The 22,433-nt window shown below is 40.1% G+C and overlaps 1 protein-coding gene across 1 annotated transcript in view; it reads right to left on the reverse strand.

The window, feature by feature from the left end:
• Window positions 1–2,449: 2,449 nt before the first annotated feature.
• The window catches only part of KLHL7 (kelch like family member 7), a 48,367-nt gene continuing 28,383 nt past the window's right edge, over window positions 2,450–22,433 (reverse strand). Inside the window, exons 8-11 of the mRNA XM_008148175.3 lie at window positions 10,488–10,728; window positions 7,620–7,821; window positions 5,333–5,430; window positions 2,450–3,887 (exon numbers count right to left, since the gene is read on the reverse strand). Of these exons, the coding sequence (XP_008146397.1) occupies window positions 3,604–3,887; window positions 5,333–5,430; window positions 7,620–7,821; window positions 10,488–10,728 (825 nt within the window). The 3' untranslated portion in view covers window positions 2,450–3,603. The remainder of the gene's footprint in view (window positions 3,888–5,332; window positions 5,431–7,619; window positions 7,822–10,487; window positions 10,729–22,433) is intronic.

Consider the following 22,433-nt stretch of genomic DNA (forward strand, 5'->3'; position numbering starts at 1 on the left):
CTCCCATACATGCCCTCACCCCCCAGAGTTTTGTGTCCATTGGTTATGCTTATATGCTTGCATACAAGTCCTTCGGTTGATCTCTCATCTCCCCCACCTCTCCCTAACCTTCCCGCTGTAATTTGACAGTCTGTTTGATGCTTTACTGCCTCTGTAGCTATCTTTTTGTTCAACAGCTTATAATTTTCTTTATTATCCATAGATGAGTGAGATCATGTGGTATTTTTCTTTCATGGACTGGCTTATTTCACTTAGCATGATGTTCTCATCTATTAATGAATACTTGGGTTGCTTCCATATCTTGGCTATTGTAAATAATGCTGCAGTGAACACAGGGGTGCATATATTCTTTCAAATTAGAGTTTTGGATTTCTTCAGATATATACCCAGAAGTGGAATTGCTGGGTCATAAAGCAAGTTCCATTTTTAAATTTTTTGAGGAACCTCCATACACTTTCCCATAGGGGCTGCATCAATCTGCATTCCCACCAACACTGCATGAGGGTTCCCTTTTCTCCACATCCTCACCAACACTTGATATTTGTTTATTCATTGATGATAGCCATTCTGACAGGTGTGAGGTGATATCTCATTGTGGTTTTAATTTTCATTTCTCTGATGATTAGTGACATTGAGCATCTTTTCATATGTCTATTGGCCACCTGTATGTCCTCTTCAGAGAAGTGTCTATTCAGGTCCTCTGCCCATTTTTTTTTTTAAGTTGGATTGAGTTTTTGGTGTGGAGTTGTGTAAGTTCTATGTAATTTGTGGATATTAACCCCTTATCAGGTGTATCATTGGTGAACATCTTCCATTCAGTAGGTTGTATTTTCATTTTTTTAAATTTCCTTTGCTGTGTAAAACCTTTTTATTTGATATAGTCCCCATTTTTTCCCTCTTGCTGGAGGAGATATATCAGAAAACATATTGATGAGAGATGCCAGATTTGCCTATGTTCTTGTTTTATTGTTTTGAGACTTACATTTAAATCTTTAATCCATTTTGAGTTTATTCTTATATATGGTGTGAGGTGGTCTAGTTTCATGTTTTTGCATGTATCTGTCCAATTTTCTCAACAGCATTTATCGAATAGACTATCTCTACCCCATTGTATGTTCTTGTCTCCTGTCATTGACCATATATTGCCTTACTCATATTTCTTTAGTCTCCTTCATTCTGGAATATTTCCTCAGTCTTTCCTTAACTTTCATGACCTTGACACTATTGAAGGCTATAACTTGTTATTTTGTAGAAGTTCCTCAATGCAGATTTATCTGTTTTCTCATGACACATTCTTCCCCCTCCCCCCAATAGAGTGAAAACTTCAAAACCCAACATAAAAAAATGTTCAGAATAGGCAAATCTAGAGAAAGATTAATGGTTGCCTAGGACTGGGTGTTTGAGGGATATAACTGGGTTGAATAATATCTCCCCAAAATTCATGCCCACCCAGAACTTTAGAATGTGACCTATTTGGAAATAGGGTCTTTGCAAATGTCATCAGCTGAGATGAGGTCACAGTAGATGGGGTTAGGGTGGGCTAAATCCAATGACTGTTGATCTTATAAAGTCTCAGAGAGACATAGGGGAAAAGGCCATGTAAAGACAGAGGCAGTGAATGAAGTGAGGCAGCTGTAAGCCAAGGAATAGCAAGGATTGCCAGCAACTACCAGAAGGTAGGAAGAGGCTTGGGTAGTTTCTGCCTCAGAGCCCCCAGAAGGAAGCACCCTGACCCTTGATGTAGGACTTCTGCCTGCTGAACTAAGAGTACATTTCTGGCCCTAACCAGTTTGGCTCAGTGGATTGAGCATTGGCCTGCGGACTGAAGAGTCCCAGGTTTGATTTCGGTCAAGGGCATGTACCTTGGTTGTGGGCACATCCCCAGTAGGGGGTGTGCAGGAGGCAGCTGATTGATGTTTCTCTCTCATCGATGTTTCTGACTCTTTCTCCCTCTCCTTTCTCTCTGTAAAAAAAAAAAAAAAATCAATAAAAAAATATTTTAAAAAGGAGTACATTTCTGTTGTTTTAAGCCACCAAGTTTGTAGTAATTTATTGCAGGAGCCATAGTGAAATGAGACATGGGAGAAATGGTGAGTGACTGCTAATGAGTATGGGGTTTCTTTTTGTGGTGATGAAAGTGTTTCAAAATTGTGACAGCTGCACAACTTCGCGAATATATTAAAGACCACTGAATGGTACACTTTAAATGGTGAAGTGCTTGATATGTACATTATATCTTAATAAAGCTATTATGTACATAAAAAACCCTATATAAACAGAAACATATCATAATGCTTTTTACAGTTCCATTTTCATTTAAACATTTTTAGTGTTTAAGATTATACAACTCCCATATAGAGAAAACAAAATTAAAATAGGAACACTGCTTCACAAATTTTAAAAAAAATCATTAACACATCTAAAATAAAGAATGAATAGAACTTAGCAGTCTGTTTTAAGTTAAAAAATATTTAATATTACCAGATAAAAACATTGATGGTGACAGCTTTATATAGCTCATTCCATACATATCATAATGTAAACAGGCAAAACATTAGTAGGAAGAAATGAATAGATGGGTTTGTAAAAGACCTGTTGACCTCACAAAAGCAATTAATAAGAGATGACAAATATGCAATTCAAATTACAAAACTTTTAGATACAATGGGATCAAATATCTCTGATGTATCTTGCTAAGGAAAAGAAATCATGTACCTTTTAATCCATTAGAAGTTCAAAATCAACACTGATATTGTATAATTATCAGTACTATTCTAGTGACCTATACATTTGCTATAAATAGCTTTATTTTTGGCTAGTCAATCATTCCTATTATAATTGGATTTTATTTGAAGTGAGGACTAAAGAGACAATCATTTTTTAAGCCCTGGGTAACACAGTGACAAATTAATAATGGGTGCTAAGCTTGACATTTCTGTTTAAAAGATGGCATATATTTAATTGGGTTAAATATATTTCATCAGGAGTTTGGTACATTTTTAAGTCCCAAAATGCAATTATGAAGTTTGTGAGAGAGTATGCACATGCCTCGACTCACTCTGCCTTGCTTTTAAAAATAGAACACATTTGGCACTGAATGGAACAAACGAAGACAAGCAAAACTATGGGAGACTACACTGCTCCATACTATTTTTTAGTTCTTGACTGAACTGAAACAAACAGCCTAACTACATAGCACTTCTGTGATGTATGAAAATAGAATCTAGAGCTAAGATGAGACTGTTCACTGATGAGCCAATCTCCCACTCTGTGATAGTCATAGTTACAAATGCGAAATTCATTTAAGAAAAATTCACATTTTCACCAAATGCTAAGTATTTTTCAAGTTTTCTTGCTAGATATGTTCATGATTAGGTGGACAGCTAAAATGTGGTCTTTGAATTAAGTAAGGAACTCTGATTTTATAGGGATCTTTCTTTACTTGAAACTTCCTTAAAAACAAACAAACAAACAAAAAAACAACAACATACACACAAAAAACCCCAAAACCGACCAAACTAAAACTTTGTAACCAACTCTTGGAACAAAGTATTGGTGGCCATATTTTTGAGTCTCCAATAAATCTTGAAGTTCACTCATTTTTCATGTTTCAAGGGTTTCTTCATTTGCTCCACAAGTATCAACAACACAAATTAAACAACTTGTTACTGGAAAAGCTCGAACTTTGGAGTTGGCAAACCATTTATCTGTTTCAGTATTATATTCAAGGATGTGTCCTAATCGACCCACACCTTGAAAACCAGCCAAGACGTAAACTATAGAGCCAACCGCTGCACACTTCACTGTTACACCCTTCCATGGCATCGGTGAGACCATCTTCCATTCATTTAATTTAATATCATAATATTCCACATTGTCCAGACCACCTTCAAAAGAATAAAACAACATGAACTACATAAACAATTCTAAGAACATCTCTTAAAGTAATATTTCTTTTCATTTTTCTAACATTTTATTATGATAATGTTCAAGTATGCAGAAAAGGTGTAAGAATCTTATAATGCCCACACATCTATTCTTACCTTACAACAGACATTTAATTTTTGTCATTTTAGAATCATAAATAATTATGCAAAGTTAAAATAAAATAAAAAGTAAACCAAGCTGTGGATTTTCCTTCTGATTAACTTTAATTCTAATTATTCAAATGTCCCACTTTGTCCTTGTACTATTTATCTTTCAGCAGTTTATGGAAAATAGCAATGAATAGAGATAAGAGAAGGGAAAGTTACTTTATTGTTACATTAAGTAATGCTTAAAGGTGCTGACTAAAATGAGGTTTGTGGAGTAACCTATAGATTCAGTCCAGAGTTTCCATTATTTAAAGCAATTATTTAAGATTTTAGTACATTATTTAAGAAAATAAAGCTCTGGCCAGTATGGCTCAGTTGGTTGGGCATTGTCCAACCAAAAAGGTTGCTAGCCCTAGCCGGTTTGGCTCAGTGGATACTGGGGACTGAAGGGCCCCTGGGTTCGATTCTGATCAAGGACACATGCCTGGGTTGGCAGGCTCGATCCCCAGTAGGGGGCGTGCAGGAAGCAGCCAATCATTGATTCTCATCATTGATGTTTCTATCTTTCCCTCTCCCTCTCTGAAATCAATAAAAATATATTAAAAAAAAAAAAAGGTTGCCAGTTCGATTCTCAGTCAGGGCACATGCCCGGGTTGGGGGCTCAAGGGGGCGTATAAGGAGGCAGCCGCCAATCGATGTGTCACTCTCTCTCCCCCTTTTTCTTCCTCTATCTCTAAAAATCCATTAAAAATCTTTAAAAAATAACCAAGGTCAAATCGACTCATTTAATAAAATAGTAATACTAATATTTTCATGCACTGTTTAAAAATGTTAGGAAAGTTTGCCATTCAGAGCCTGGATACAAGTCCTAAAACCTGTATTTTAAAAGTTTTTAAAGTTTTTTAGAAGTTCAAATATTTGTTATTCAATAGTTCTTTTTAAAAAAAATATATTTTATTGATTCTTTACAGAGAGGGAGAGGGATAGAGCTAGAAACATCGATGAGAGAGAAACATCGATCAGCTGCCTCGGGCACACTCCCCACCGGGTATGTGCCCGCAACCAAGGTACGTGCCCTTGACCAGAATCGAACCTGGGACCCTTGAGTCCGCAGGCCGACGCTCTATCCACTGAGCCAAACCGGTTAGGGCTCTATAAACTATAAACCATAAAAATAAGTATAATGATGTATGGGATAAACCCTTGTATCTTGATTTTAAGAAATGTTTCCATAATTTAAGATAAGGAAGTATCATCAAATTATTGGGAAAGTTGAACAGTGAATTAACACCACACACCTAAGCCATTCTGACCACCCACAGCAAATATCTTATCTTTTACAAACACCAGTCCATGATTCTTCCTTGCCTCAATCATTGGACACAGCTCAGTCCATCTGAAAAAATAAAAGAAAGTTACAAAATACTTAAGAAAATTGTCAAAACTGGGAAGAAAAATTCTTAAAAATCATGGATGAACAGATCACATATTAGAAAGAAAATCTTAGTAATATATAACTTAATTTTCATTTTGAGAGTTGGATAATTATAGTCACACTCTTTTTTCACTTAAGAAAATTTAAGGGCATTGAAGAAGATACAAAGAATTCAAATTTAATATATAAGCTCAATATATATTTAAAAAATGCTAAGTTGTATAAGTTTTAAAATATTCCCTAAACTGAATATAGTCACCTAGTTTTTTAAAAAAATATTGAGGTTGCAGAATTACTTTAATGTTTTCTCTACTAATATGAACAAGAATATATTGATTTACATTGATACTGCCTGAATAAATTTAGAAGCCTGGAGTTTATATGGTATGGGTCCTACTTTAAGAGATTTGTTAGAAATGAAAAAAGAATTAGGCAGCAGGATGAATAAGACTAGTTTTCCAGTTAGTATGCTGTAACACTTTTGAACACAGGGCTTACGGGAGGTAAAGTAGAGACTGATCTAGAAGGGAGGACAGCTGGTATACACCCCTGTGGTGTGGGGCAAGAAGGGGTAGATAGTTGAATTGGTGGACAATAAGATGAGGATAAGCCAGTGTGCTCTGGCAAGTACAAAGGTACATTTTGAAAGGAATAATAAATCTGGATGATTTCACGAGATTGCCTAGTCTCAACACCAGGCAAAAGACAAATTTCAAGATATAGTGCACTCAATTCTATTTCTAACATTGGTAACCAGATGAGGAAAATATGAGTAAAGAAACTATTGTAACTGCATTTTTGCTTCAGAAAGGAGTTACTGATTATGCTTCTTTAAACCCTTTAAAAGCAGGAGGGAAGTGTAAATAAATAAATGCACATGACTGGTCATATCTATATATATATATAAAGCCTAAGCGACTGGCCGACTGTTCAACCATCCGACCCATAGCTATGATGCGCACTGGCCACCAGGGGTCAGACGTTCAATGTAGGAGCAGAAACCATAGGCATGGAAACATGGAATAGATTGATGAATCTCAGAGGAAAGGGGGGAGGGTGGGAAGAGATTAACCAAAGATCTTATATGGATACTAGAGGACCCTTGGCCTAGCCTGTGCCCTCTCCCAATCTGGGACCCCTCGGGGGATTTTGGAGAGCCAGTTTCAGCCCGATCCCTACAGGCCAAGCTGAGGGACCCCACTGGTGCATGAATCCGTGCACTGGGCCTCTAGTTTTAAGTAAATTGTTACTCTTAAAAAAATAAAAAAAAAAAAGCAGCAGCTGGAGTGGAAGACTTCTATGTTTTGTAGTCTGGCAATATTTCCCAAATATAAAGCTTGAGCGCAAGAGAGTTGGTGTAGCTCTTTGGCTAACATTTAAGTTGAACATATTTACCCAATATCTTATTCTGGTTAAAGGAAGAATAATCCTTTCAAAAAGCAAGTGAGTTTTCTTATCAAAGTTCTTGGGATATTTTTGAGTATCACTGGGATATCATCTGTGTTCATTTCCTCACTAGTTTCATATCATTGTACTTATCACCACCCTTAATACTAAATAATTAGCACATCTCCTTTGGCTACATTCAATGGTTTCATCATTAATTACAAGATCAGAAAAATTGGCTAGTCATTTATTTCTTTAGCATTTTGCTTTTTAAAAAGCAGTTACTTCCCAGTTGATTTAAGAATAACTTTGTTTAATAAACATAAATCTAAATATACTTTTATAAGCACAAACTCACAAAAGGCATTATACCTAGGGTTATAATTCATTACTATTTCTAATTAAACATATAATAATTCTTAATTAAAGGCAAATTTACTACTGATCCTAATTTTCCCCCTCCTCCCCTACATTTCCTGACCTCTAAAAGGAAGTTATTTCATGAGTTTGATCAAGCAGTCAGACTTGTCTCATTCATAGACATTTACTGCCTACAAGGAGGAAGAGAACGAGAGGGGCTGCCACAGGGTATAACTGAAGCTATTTCTTAAGGTGCAGGGGAAGGGTCCAGGCTGTAAACATTTAAAACTGTGTGTACATTCTTAATATAAGAGCTAAATTCTTCCGTTGGGCTCTTTTTAACACATTTTTCACTGAGCTTACAAATACAATACTGTGAAACAGAGTTTGAAATCCATACATACGTTTCTGTGGCAGGATCATAAACTTCACAGGAATTCAACACTCGGCCAGAAACATTGTTCCCTAAACTTCCACCGCAAACATAGATTAGGCCATTGGCTTCCACCATCCCGTGGCTGCAGCGCTGGGTCAGCATGCTGGGCTTTGTGTGCCAGCTCTCAGTTCTCGTGTCATAACACTCAAATAAATACAGAGCTGAGTTTCCTGGAAAAGAAGAAGGCCCCATCATGCTTGATGGAGTGTGTGTGTAGGCCTGGAGCGAGCTGACTGTAGAGGGAGTCAGTTACTGGAAGAAAGAATTTAGGGTTATAGAGTCTTTTCTAGACTCAACAACAGCAACACAATGTAGGAATCGTTGGTACAGACCTTGGAAAATATTCACAGAAGGATCTGTGGAGAGACTTATATACTGTAATTACATTTTAGAAAAAAGATTTGGTTTGATTTCAAAAGAAAATAAAATAAGGAATTTTATGGATGTCCTCCAGCCCAGTGATGCATGATGGGAATTATCCAAACTTGAAATGTTTATATAGAGGGGGAAAGCAACCTATTTACAGGTAGAAAACCCATACCTTAAAATATGAAAATTATCTGATAATATTCTGAGGCTTACCATATAATCTATATATATAAAGAACCAGGGTCCGTAACATCCAAAACGACCGAAGACTCGACCGACTGGAAGTCAGTTCTGCAGTGGACACTGCGACCCAGCACTAACTGCCAAGGGGGCTGTGGATCAGGCCCAGAGAGAGGCCGGGAGAGAGAAGCAGGTCTGATCCGTAGCCTCCATGGCAGCTGTTGATCAGCACTTGCCTCTCTCTTTCTCTCCCGGCCTGGCCAGCAGCTGTGCCTCCACCAGGGCTGCTGATCAGCCCTGCCTCTCTGATCATGCCTGTTGATAGGCCCGAAGATGCTGACTGGCATAGAAACTGACCAAGCAGAACCAAATCTGGGTAAAGTGCGAGGAGCCAATGGCTGCCTAGGAGGCAGAGCTTTGGACGATGACTGGCATAGAAACGGACCAATCAGAACCTAATCTGGGTGAACTGCGAAGACAGAACCTAAGGTGGGGGCTGAGGAGGGATTTTAAGGGCAACAGCTGTTTGGTGTAAGGTGTAAGAAAGCAGTTCAATTTTTTAATGACTGGTTTGGCAGTATAGTGTATATGGCTGGCTATCAGTCCAGATATAGGGGTTATGTATTTTTGTCTGCCAAGAGCATCTCCTCATGATGAAAAAGGCTCTCCCTCCCCCCATTTAAGCAATCCTATCCTATATAATCTATCTATACTACTAAAAGGGTAATATGCTAATTAGACTGGGTCAACCAGCCATCTTCCAGATGTCCGACTTCCTTCCAGACAAAGCCATGGTGGTGGGGGCCAAGGCAGAGGCCGTTAGGGGCGATCAGGCCAGCAGGGGAGAGCATTTGGGGGCAAGATCAGGCTGGCAGGGGAGGGCCGTTGGGGGCAAGATCAGGCCAGCAGGGAGGGCAGTTGGGGGCGAGATCAGGCCAGCAGGGAAGGGCAGTTGGGGGCGAGATCAGGCAGGCAGGGGAGAGCAGTTGGGGGGGTGAGATCAGGCCAGCAGAGGAGGGCAGTTAGGGGCGATCAGGCAGGCAGGCAGGCAGAGGCAGTTAGAGGTGATCAGGCAGGCAGAGAGGTTAGAGGTGATCAATCAGGCAGGCAGGCAGAGGCAGTTAGGGGCGATCAGGCAGGCAGGCAGGTGAGCAGTTAGGAGCCAGCAGTCCCAGATTGCGAGAGGGATGTCTGACTGCCGGTTTAGGTCTGATACCACATCCCCTAAGTGGTCCCCAATTGGAGAGGGTGCAGGCTGGGCTGAGGGAACTCCTCCCCACCCCCCGTGCATGAATTTTGTGCATTTGGGCCACTAGTCCTATATAAGAAAAGCCTAATATGCTAAGTGTCCAGTCGTCCAGTCTGTGGTTCAACCAATCAAAACGTAATATGTAATGATATGCTAAGGCTACTCAACCGCTCATTATGACGTGCACTGACCATCAGGAGGCAGACACTCCGACTGGTAGGTTAGCTTGCTGCTGGGGTCCAGCCGATCGGGACTGAGCGAGACAGGCCGGACACACCCTGGAGCCCTCCTGCAGTCCCTCCCTGGCCTGCCAACCTCCTGGATCCGTCCCTGGCCCCGATCTTGCACCGATGGGGTCCCTCGGCCTGGCCTGCACCCTCTCGTAATCTGGGACCCCCTTAGGGGATGTTGGAGAGCTGGTTTTGGCCTGATCCCGCAGGCCAGGCCGAGGGACTTCACTGGCCTCTAGTATTCTATAACAGCCACTGTACCACTAACAATTCTACTCTTCCTGACTTCTCTTGGTGGTTGTGTGATAAGCCCTGAAGTCATGCTGGCCCATTCTTGAGTATATTGTCAAGGTACTGTTGTATGTTTCAGTGGTTGAGCATTGACCCAGGAACCAAAAGGTCCTCCAGTTCGATTCCCTGTCAGGGCACATGCCTGGGTTGTGGGCTCCATCCCCAGAAGGGGGCGTGCAGGAGGCAGCCAATCGATGATGTTCCTCTCTCATTAATATTTATATCTCTCTATCCCTCTCCCTTCCTCTCTCTCTAAAAATTAATAACAGATTTTTTAAAAACTGGATTTTTTTAAAAAATGGACATAATCTAGGAAGTTGAAGCACTTTTAAAATACTGATTTATAAAGGAATAAGGTAAGCCTTCAGGGAAATGGGCTCTAAAATGTAACATATACATTTAAATTATGTCAAAAAATATCTGGATAAATAACACCAACTGTTTCTTTAAATAGGAAAGCCAAGGTACTTGGCTTCAAAACACATGCCCCAAACAAAAACACTGAGAAAGTCCTTACCGACTTCAGAACCTCCAGATGTATAAATTTTGCCCTCTGCGGCACAGGCAGCGAGGCTGTCTCTAGGTGTTGGGGGGCCCAGTTTGGAATACCAGCTGTCCTTCACCACATTATAGCAGTCCATTCGTTTTATGGGGAAAAGCTGAGAGCCACCCAAAATGTATACAACATTGTCCCAAAACACGCATGCTGCGTCTCTCCGTTTTTCAAAGGGGCAGCGGATGTCCGTCCAGCTATAATCCTGTAACAGGAAAGTACAGGAAGCTTTCAGTAACAGGAAAGTATAATTGAAAAGGATAAAGCAAAGACATAGTTGAGAAAATATAAAACACAAGGATATGTTAATTTACTAGAATACATATAAAAATGTTTGGCTTGAGACTATTATCCAATGATGTGATTTTTTTCCCCAGTATATTGGCAGAGGGCAAGAAGAAGACAGTGGCTGCTTTGGGTCTTTTCTGGCTCTAAGATAAACTTCAATGCATCTGGATGTATCGTCATCACCCAGTTTTCTATTCTTTCTGTTACTGAGGGTAATAAAACAGGAAAATTCTAAAATAAGCAAAGTAGTTTGTTATTTAAAAAAAAAAGCTTTTCTTCAAATGTAAATATCCTCATCCTTTCCCTGCCAGATGTTTAGAGTGTTATAAAGAATCAATGGAGCCGAAACCGGTTTGGCTCAGTGGATAGAGCGACGGCCTGCAGACTGAAAGGTCCCAGGTTCGATTCCGGTCAAGGGCATGTACCTTGGTTGCGGGCACATCCCCAGTGGGGGGTGTGCAGGAGGCAGCTGATTGATGTTTCTCTCTCATTGATGTTTCTAACTCTATCCTCTCTCACTTCCTCTCTGTAAAAAATCAATACAATATATTTAAAAAAACACACAAACAAACAAAAAAACACACACAAAAGAATCAATGGTTGCCCTGGCCAGAGTGGCTCAGTTGACTGGCGCATCCTCCTGTACACTGAAGGGTGATGGGTTCGATCCCTAGTTGGGTGTGTACAGAAGGCAACCGACTACTGCAATGTTCTCTCTCTCTCTCTCATCAATGGAAATCATGTCCTCAGGTGAGGATTGAAAAAAAAAAGAAAAAAGAATCACTGGTTAATATGAAGTTTAAACTGCCATTATCCTACCAATGTCTAAAGCTAGAAGGTATTTTGGGGACTTCTGTGAGATATTTTCTGTAAACATTGAGTTGAACCAGTGTAGTCAGCCAGATGCTTAAAGTCATGATATTTACTAAGAAATACTTGAGTATGGTAGTTCTCCATTATCCATGATGGATTTGTTCCAAGAGCCCCAGTGAATGCCTGAAACTGTGGATAGTCTGAACCCTATATACACTATGTTTTTTCATATGCATACATATGATAAAGTTTAATTGATAAATTAGGCACAGTAAGGGATTAACAATAACTAACAATAAAATAGAATAATCTATATATATAAAATCCTAATATGCAAATAGACCAAACAGCAGAACAACCAAACCGATCGCTATGACGTGCACTGACCACCAGGGGGGCGTGTGCGAAACATAGCGAGCATTGGCCGTGGTGGGATGGTGGAACAGGTGAGGGGGACCCAGACCAAGGCGGGGTGCCGGTTGCTGTCATCAGGGTGAGCCTCTGGTGGTTACTGAAAATTCTTTGCTCCCATGTGCTGTGGTCCAGCTGGGAGCTTGTACCCGCTGCTGGTGCCAGCCCTGCTCACACTCGCTGCAGGCGCTGGAGCCACTGCTTGTACCCGTTGCTGACACCTGGCCCCAATTGCTTGGTGTCGTCAGTGGATGCAAGCAGTGGCTGCTGGCCCTGATCACCCCTGAGAGCTTCTCCACCTCCCCCTGCTCCTGAGGGGTGATGGGGGAAGAAGCCACCGCACCTGCTGATGCTCACACCTGCTGTTGGTGCTGGCCCCAATCGCTCCACACCATCAGTGGGTGCGAGTGGGGATGGCACTGTCAGCGTGTGGGAGCGGCGGCAGTGAGAGCAGGGCTGCTGGAAGACAGGGGACCGGGGGCCGTGGTGGGAGGGGCCTGGCAGGGGCACAGAGGATGGGCCAAGACCCGCCCCTATGCCCACCACAGCCTTGCAGCCCACAGTTCCTTTCAAGGTGCATGAATTCGTGCACTGGGAGGCCTGATGCATGAGATTCGTGCACTCGGGGGGGGGGGGGGGGGTCCCTCAGCTAGGCCTGTGCCCTCTTGCAGTCCACAGTCCAGGAGATCTCAGTTGGATATCCTTAGCGCTGCTGCAGAGGCAGGAGAGGCTCCTGCCACCACTGCTGCGCTCGCCAGCAGTGAGCCTAGCTCAGGGCTTCTGGCTGAGCAGTGCTCCCCCTATGGGAGCACACTAACCATCAGGGGGCAACTCCTGTGTTGAGCGTCTGCCCCCTGGTGGTCAGTGCGCATCATAGCGACCGGTCGTTCCCCCATTCAGTCTATTTGCATATTAGCCTTTTATTATATAGGATGTAAAATCTAACTGAATGTGGAATCTTCTCAAAATACCTTTTTAAACAAATTTATCCTCACCAAAGGATATTTTTATCATTGATTTTTAGAGTGGAAGGGAGGGAGGGAGAGGGTGATGGCAAGGGAGAGAGAGGGAGAGGGAGGAAGAGGAAAAAGAAGAAAAAGGAGAAGGAGGAGGGGGGGGAGGGAGGGAGGGAGGGAGAAAGAAACATCAATGTGAGAGAGACACATCGATTGGCTGCCTCCTGCTCTCGCCCCCAACCAGGGCTGGGGATTGAACCTGCAACCTACAACTGAGGTATGTACCCTTGATCAGAATCGAATCCAGGATCCTTCAGTCTGAGGGCCAATGTTCTAACCACCAAGAATACCCGGCCAGGGCTCAAAATATCTTATTGTACTGTACTAACTCTTCTTGCGATGATGTGAGAAGATACAAAATTTATGTGAGGAGATGGAGTGAGGTGAATGATGCAGGCATTGTGACATACCATTAGGCTACTACTGACTTTCTGACGATACATCAAAAGGAGGATCATCTAGCCATGACTAATGAATTGTTTATTTCTGCAATTTTCCATCTAATATTTTTAGACCATGATTGACTGCAGGTAACTAAAACGACAGAAAGTGAAACCACAAATAAGGGGCACTGTTGTAATCTGTTCTGAGTAGTCTTGGAAACTTACTTTTTTCTTCCCAATGATTAGAAATCGGCACCTATCAGGGCTTCACATGAGGGCTGTTCATAGCATACTCTTTCCTGACTACGTTTGATGACATCCAAGGACACCCGTGCCCTTCTTCTATGTAAATGTCTGGGGGAATGAACCCATAGGTATGACACCTATGATCCTCCCTTTTTGAGCAAGGAAGCTATAGTGTTCCTGCTGTTTCTGAAAATAATTAGGGTCAGACCGAAAGCCAAACAATTCCCAACCTCACCCAGTAAAGCAGTGTGTGTGATTACTAATGTTTAGTTCCCTGAGGGAAAATATATCAAGTGATATCTATGATGCTAATATCCTGTGTCTCAAGCATTCATCAGATTAGAGCAAAGTATCATAGGAAATGTTTTATTAAAGTTTCTTACCAAAAAGAAGAGTCCCTGATAGAGAAAACCTTGACTTCTAGTGTTGATAAACATTCTGCTTTTTAGGTGACCAGAAAAACAGAACCTTAATCTAATTTTTATTCTCAAATCAGGATCCATGTGTCCCCCTGGGTTACTGTGTGGTATGTATATTGGTAAGCATGCAAAACTATAGGATAAACATAACACTTTCCCAAAGCTTCCAGTTTTACTCAATGAACACTGAAAAATGGGGGGAAATATTAATTTTTTTTCCCTTAGGGAAACTACATACCACAGAATGAAAAATAAAGAGAGAGAAAACAATGACTATATGCTACAGGGAGCGATTCCCTCAAAAGTAATCTAATGGTTCTCTTACATATTCTGCAGATCTATTCATAATTACTATCTCACCAAGTTCATTAGCAGAGAAATACAATTTCATTAATAGGACAAATTGTTAGCTCAGTGAACCTCAAGTCTTACCACCCTTACGTCCAACTTATACTTATGAGAAAGCAAGATGGCAACTTTTCCATAGTTTCTAAAGATGTCCTCAACAACACTATTTCCATGCTCTTAATTTAGGATGAGAAAACTGGTCATATATTATTTTAATGATTTCCAAGACCTGCTACTCTTCAAATTAAAAATAACTGCCAACGTAGAAGCTGGGATTAAAACAAACAAAATACTTTTTCTTTTAGCTAGATGAGCTTAAACATTTAGACACTAGGATACGAGGTTCCAAATAATGAATTCCAAAGAGTTTGGTAACAGAATAGTTCTAACTTTCTAATATTACTTAGGGATTTGAGTAGGGAATTAATGGAGGCTCAAAGGTACCTGTCACACAGGGCTTGGGTAGGTTTCAGATTTAACAATTAAAATAAATTGCTCTCGCCGAAACCGGTTTGGCTCAGTGGATAGAGCGTCGGCCTGTGGACTCAAGGGTCCCGGGTTCGATTCCGGTCAAGGGCATGTACCTTGGTTGCGGGCACATCCCCAGTGGGGGGTGTGCAGGAGGCAGCTGATCGATGTTTCTAACTCTCTATCCCTCTCTCTTCCTCTCTGTAAAAAATCAATAAAATATATTTAAAAAAAAAAAAAATAAAATAAAATAAAATAAATTGCTCTCTTGAAATTATAAGCCCATGAGGAAAGTGGTTAACCTTTATGTGTGTAGTACATGTGTTGTGACACAGGACAAGGCATATGCTTCTATTTACTTGCAATTTGGGCTATAATTTCTCCAGAAATCTTCAAGTTTTTAAGTCTTCCAACTCTCCAAATACTGTCATTGGTCATTGTACATGTTAGACAATAAACTTGATAAATACTAACTATCCTACATAATAAAAGGCTAATATGCAAATTGCCTGAATGGCGGAATGACTGGTTGCTATGATGTGCACTGACCACCAGGGGGCAGATGCTAAATGCAGGAGCTGCCTCCCGGAGGTCAGTGTGCTCCTACAGGGGGAGTGCCACTTATCTAGAAGCCAGGCTCACGGCTGGCGAGTGCAGCGGTGGTGGTGAGAACCTCTCCTGCCTCTGCAGCAGCACTAAGGATGTCCAACTGCCAGCTTAGGCCAGGAAGCGGGCCCAAGCTGGCAGTCGGACATCCCCTGAGGGCTCCTGGACTATGAGAGGGTGCAAGACTGGGCTGAGGGACCTCCCCGCCCCCACTGTGCATGAATTTCATGCACTGGGCCTCTAGTATATAATATTCTGTTTAATTGTTCATCTTCTAGGCAGAAAGTAAAATGATCTTTACAAGATTTTTTTAAAATTTATTTTTTTTAAATGCTGTGCACTTAGATGTTTTTTTTTTTTTTTTTTTTAGTACATTTTTATTGATTTCAGAGAGGAAGGGAGAGGGAGAAAGAGAGAGAAACATCACTGATGAGAGAGAATCACTGATCAGCTGCCTCCTGCATGCCCACTGGGAACTGAGCCCACAACCAGGGCATGTGCCCTTGACCAGAATCAAACCTAGGACGTTTCAGTTAACAGGCATATGCTCTAGCCACTGAGCCAAACCAGCTAGGGCAAGAGTTTCAATCTAGAATGAAAAATGGACTTTATTTTAGCTAAAATGTACTGTTTTACATTTGGGCTTATTAAATCTATGTCAGGGTTAAGTCCACCTGTGTGTGAACATATCTGACTTTGTATGTATGAATGGGAGGAGGGGAGCTCATGATCTTTTTTTTTTTTTTCCTGTGTGTATGTATGGGTAGACCTCCCTGGGAAGTTTATTTAATTCCTCCAATCTACCTACTACCCCTCACCTGAAATAGACTACTGAGATGGTGATTTGATGCTTGTCCTTTAGAAACTTGTTATACTTCCTAGCAGGTAATATATGTAGTTGAAGAAGCAAGCATAGAGGGCAGAAAAATAGATGGGAAGTAAGGATGGTCAGTTCAGTGGGAATGAGAGCCAGTCTTATCCTAGTGATGGGACCACTCCCAACCTGGGTACTGCAGGTGAAGGGTTACTCACAGCTCCTTGCACTCCTAGGCTCCAGGGCAAGCTAGCGGGACATGCAGCTTTCTTAGCAACAAGATGGATGAATAGTACTAGAGGCACAGTGTATGTATGTGGGCAGCGCTGTTACCCTAAATATAGAATTTAATTCAGTTAAGTTTAATTGAGGTTTATCTGGCCCATGCAAGGCTCTGTATTTAGCTGCTGAGCACACATGAAAATGGAAAGCCAGGAAAAGACACCAGTAGAAGGATTTCTCAAGTTTTCACACATCACACACACAGGGTGTCCCCCTAAAATGATACACACTTTAACAGCTGAATAACAATTCTGAAAATGAAATAACAATTCTGAAAATGAAATACATTTTAATAAACACTGCCTTTATAATTATTCAAAGTGTGCATTCACACATACACACACAGACACTCCCTTGTATAAAGTTCTGTCTTCCCAGACCTCGTCAGCTTTTCTTGCTTCTGCTGTGATACACCCCAATGTAGACTTTGAGTTCAAGACTCCTTTTCTCTTTGTAGGCTTTTCCATTAGATTTCCTTTCTCTGAATCCGCACCGCACTGATGTAGCACACTGTGTGATTTCCCAGCTGCGGTGCAATGCTACAGGATAGTGAGACGCCTTTTGAGGTGAGGGGCTGTAATGTTTTCTCTAAATGCCTCAAGGCAAAAACATCAGTCTACTATTTTTCCTGAGAGTAAGACTAACTTTATATAGTCTGTATTCTGTAAACACCCAAATCCTCAAAAAATAGCAACACTACAGATGTAGGTTTTAATAATCAAGATAACTAAAATCCAAAAGGAAAGAAATACCTTTTTATTTTTAAGACTTAAAAACTATATTTTGGATCATTTTGAGAGGAAGCCATGCAAGACTAGGGAAGACAGGGTCTTAGAAAAAAGGAGAGCAAAATGAAAAAAATGGTAAACCGCCTGAATATTTCTTGCAGAAACCTCAAGAAGTTAATCTGAGTTTAAATGACCAAATTATAAGCACTTTCTCTTAAGCCATTATCTGACATCTTAGTTTCTAAGAGCTGTCAAAAAAAAAAAAATCACAGAACTATGGCAATAATCTATATCGAAAGCAGGTTTATGTCAGATGCCAGAGCATTCCTACAAGTAATTTCATGAAAAATTCATAGACCCACTTTTGGCTTCATTTATTTTACAAGGCCTCAAAGAATGTAGCTCTAAGAAACTGATAAACTTGGGCACTGAACTAGGCTCTGTATGAAGAAGCTGTGGGTCTCACATAAGTCAGTTAACCTCTCAGGTGTTGGTTTCCTTATCGGTAAAACAAAGAGACTACATTATCTCAGGGCCCCTTCCTTTCAGCCCCCAAATCCAATGTCGTTGGGGTCCAAATGATTTAGAATGTGTCAATAACAAAGAGCTACTATTAATTTATTCATTATCCAGCACTTCCCTTTGCAGGAATTATGTTTTATATCTTAAAACATTATCTTATTTCCTCAATAACCCTGTGAGGTAATATCCTAATTTTACAGATAAGAAAACAAAATCTTAGAGATGTTGTCAAAGATCACAGAGTTAGAGAGTGGTGAATCCAAGATTTCAGTCTAATCATATCTCTGGCTCCAAAGCTGTGCTCTTACCTCCTACACTGCCCGCTTCTCTGAAAATCAAATCGTGTGTGGCAGCCTTAGAAAGAACACTGGGTTGGGAGTGAAGTAATCTGGGTTCTTCTTGTTCCTGTTGTGTTTCTAGCTAAATTCCTAGGAATTTGATTGAACATCGAGAGACCTCAAGAGTCTCATCTATAAAATCAGGAAGTTGGCAGGACGGCCGCTGAGGCCCTGTGCTGCCTCCACATCTTACTGCTTATAAACACAACGCTGAACCACTGAAACCGCAGCTTCTCTGAAAGCAGGGACTTCCCCAGGTCTCGGTGTGGTATGTGGCCCAGGGCTTAGCATGTTTGAGGGAATGTTTGTATTGGCTGACAGGCCACATTAGTAGAAAAGTATATCTCATCCAACTGAGTCACCTTCAGTATTGACCTTCTAAAGATCAAAGGTTGTAGATATGACACGTGACTCCTAGTTTAAACCAGTTCCTCACTGTAGCACTGAACTTAAATTACACTGACTCCAGTGCCGAGGGACAGGGAGACCTGTGACCAACCAACAAATGATGTCATATATGTAAAATGAGAGGATTGGAATGATTTTCACTAATCATTGATGACTGTCTTTTGATGTTGGGAGCACTTTAGCTGTCTCCTTTAGATCTTGGTATATTTGAATTTTTGACAATAAGCATGTGTTATTTTTTTTAAACAGAAAAAGTAAATATGAGAACCAGACAAATGGTACCAAAAGCATGGTACAAAAAAAACAACACCTTCTTTCACTTATAATAGTGCTAAATGTTTTAATAGAAATATGAAATTTAAAACTAAGTTAAGGCTTTATGAATTGAAAAAACACAGAGAGTTATACTATGACGCTGGATTTCAACTACAGGATAGATCAGAAATAGTCTCTGCCTTCCTGCCACGTGGCACTCCAGTGAGGGCACTCCAGTTTTCCAGAAGCAAACACTTAATCGGGCCAAGTGATTTCATAGGCTATACCCATTGTGAAATGCACTCATTGTCACACAAATATCCAGCTGGAAATATATTAACCACCAAAGTCCAGAAAGGAATTTAGTAATCAGCCATTAGGAGAAAATACTCTTATAACTTAAGCCCTTTAAGAAATACAGCATTGTGGCTAGAGAAATAAAAAACGGCTTCCACAGTTGGGGGTGGGTAGGGAATGCTTGTGTGGTTATAAGCTGATAGATAAAATTAAGAACAATAAAAAAAATAAATAGGTATTTCTCAGCTGTTAATGATTAGTTAAAATGAGCAAGGGGTCTGAGATGAGGCCAGAGACCAGCTCAAAGGGAATTACTAATTTAAGAATCACTGCCTTGGCTGGTTTAGCTCAGTGGACAGAGCGTCAGCCTGTGGATTGAAGGGTCCTGGGTTTGATTCCAGTCAAGGGCACATGCCTGGGTTGCAGGATCGATCCCCAGTTGGGGGGTGGGGCGTGCAGGAGGCAGCCAATCAATGATTCTCTCATCATTGATGTTTCTCTCTCTCTCTCCCTCTCCCTTCCTCTCTGAAATCAATACAAATATATTAAAAAAAAAAATCACTGCTGCTTTAGGTCACAAAACGTTCTTCCCCCTGCTCTCAAACTAAACACCTGTCACTAAAAAACAAAAGTCAAACCTGAACTACGCAGAAATTTAAGTATGAAATGAAACTCAATCCAAAAATCAAACCTGACATGAATATTGTGCTCAATAACAGCCCTTCTCCTTTGAGTATAAATAGATGAGATAGTAGGTAAATTCCACTGCTAGCAACCTGCCAGTTATTTCAACACAAGATTTGTCTTTAGATAAACTTTGACATGTAATTTTTAAAATTTTAATTTTATTTTTTTGTCACCTTTTATCCCCTCTATGCCCTCCACCACCTCTACCCATCTTCCTCCACCCCTGTAATCACCACACTGTTGTCCGATGTGTAATTTTTAATCTTGTTAGAGGAAGGCATATTACACTTTAAATGATTATCTCAAATCCCCAAATGCAGTAACATACTCATTTAATAAAATGTTCTCACCAGTGGACAAACACCGACTCTGTCTCAGATGTGCAGAGTACAGGAGAGAATGCAGATGGCCAAGAGGGGTGGAAGAGGTAAGGAAGGCGAACAGAAAAAAATGAAGATGGTGAATCTTTTTACATTTGAATATGGACAAACTAAGGATGGCAAGGAGAACCTGAGTGAACACAGATCAAAAAAGAAAAAAAAAAAAAGGGAGTTAAGTGAACATAATGGATATTCACATAAATCCTAAGATTTAAACTTTTTGTTAATAGACCAGAAAACTGAAGTCTATCAAGGCTAATTGACTTGCTTAAGTCATAAACCTCGATGTGAAATTCTCTTTCTTCACAGTGGTTGCTTTCCTTAAAAGAAAAGGAACCAAAAAAGGCCTCACAAAAGAAAAACGACCAATGGCCCAGTCCTTCAGTTCTTTCGCCTAGGCCAGTGGTCGGCAAACTGCGGCTCTCGAGCTGCGGTTTGCTGCTCTGTTGACTAATGAGTTTGCCGACCACTGGCCTATGCCTAATTTTCTTTTAAAGCACAAAGTTAAGTTAGCTTCCATTTAATTAAATAATACTTTATAAGTTCTGACTTTGTAATTTCATCCCCCCGCCCCCCAGATCTTTTGATTTAGGACCAACCAATATTTAAACTCAGTCCTATAAGACCAACTGACAAAACTGCCTGTGAAATGTTATATAAAGTTACACTGGTTCATTCACTCTTGAGTACAGGCCTATCTCAGAGATATCATGGGTTTGGTTTCAGACCATTGCAATAAAGCAAGTACCTCAATAAAGTATTTGTAATATTTTTGCTGGTAGACAGTGTAGTCAACAATTTGTAAAAAAAATGCAACATCTGTGAAGCGCAATGAAGCAAAGCACAATAAAAACAAGGTGTGCCTACACCCATATTGGGCCAGACACTCATCTCAGTGATGAATCTACTTCAGAGTTCTGAGTAAGAAAATGTACTCAGGGTAGCCCAGCGGTGTGGCTCTGTGGTTGAGCGTCAATGTTTCTATCTCTCTATCCCTCGCCCTTCCTCTCTCTCTAAAATCAATAAAAAACAACCCCACAAACAAATAAAATGGTACTTTTTTAAAAAGAAAAACAAAATGTACTCAGGGTAAACCCCCTGGACCTGATGGCTCCATGTAACATGGCTTCCTATGGTTTTCTGTCTTTATCATTTACAGGATCTGGCCCTCACCCTGTGGACTTACTCCTTCTTTGTTTTTTTTTGACAGGAAATATGCAGAATCCCCTTTTCTCTAGGACCCACTCTATTTCTCTACCATATGTAAGTGGTGAGCCAAGGCCCTTACAAAATTCTCAGTTCTCAGAACTCATCATTTCATTGACAAGAAGAGTCCAAATAAAAACTGGTCAATTAAATCAACTTTTATTTAGGCATCAATATCATAAGACATTCCCATGCTACTATTTGAGAACACCAATACTAAGAGAGTAGAGCACTGTATATAGATAAATAACTCTTTACAGCAACCCAAGATTTCCTTTTCTGTCAATTCTCAGAAAAAATATTAAGATTTTTTTCTTATCATTTTTCAATCAGCAATTAATGTAAGTATTTGCACTTAATACAAATATCTGCCTCCTCTCATCAGTGACATCCAAAGAATATCTAAAGATAACAGTTTACAGAGACATTGGCTTAATTCTAGATAATCCAATTTAAGTAACAATGCTTAAATTGTCCCCTTTGAAGGAGATAAAAAATGATCATTTTTGGCTGGTAGAGAACACACAAAAATGGGTTCCCTTTAATGATAGTGAAAACCATTTTAACATTTCTGAAAATATTAAGTTCAAGAATTTTAAAATAAAAAATTCCTATATAGTACATTTTATTAAGCAGTCCACTTGAATAATGAAATATTATGTTCACTTTGGGAAATTTAAGGTAAATAATAATTTATAATGAAGTCAGCCTACCCAATTGTTTTAAAGACTAATCAACTAATATTAAAAAGTTACATATAAATAATGGTAAATGGTGCAAATTTTTCAAGATGAAGTTTTATAGCAAAAAGAAGGAATGGGTTGGTACTTCTAACAGAAACATTTAATAAATAATGTAATGAGATTCTAATGGTGTTAGCACCAGGGAATAAGAGAGAATTGATAAAAAGAGGATGTTTTTATTGGTAGTTATTACCTCAATTATTTGAAATTTTCCACCAGAAGTCTAAACATTTGTGGTTGAATATACAAAAT

The sequence above is a fragment of the Eptesicus fuscus genome, chromosome 14 (assembly GCF_027574615.1).
Source record: "Eptesicus fuscus isolate TK198812 chromosome 14, DD_ASM_mEF_20220401, whole genome shotgun sequence".
Lineage (NCBI taxonomy): Eukaryota > Metazoa > Chordata > Mammalia > Chiroptera > Vespertilionidae > Eptesicus > Eptesicus fuscus.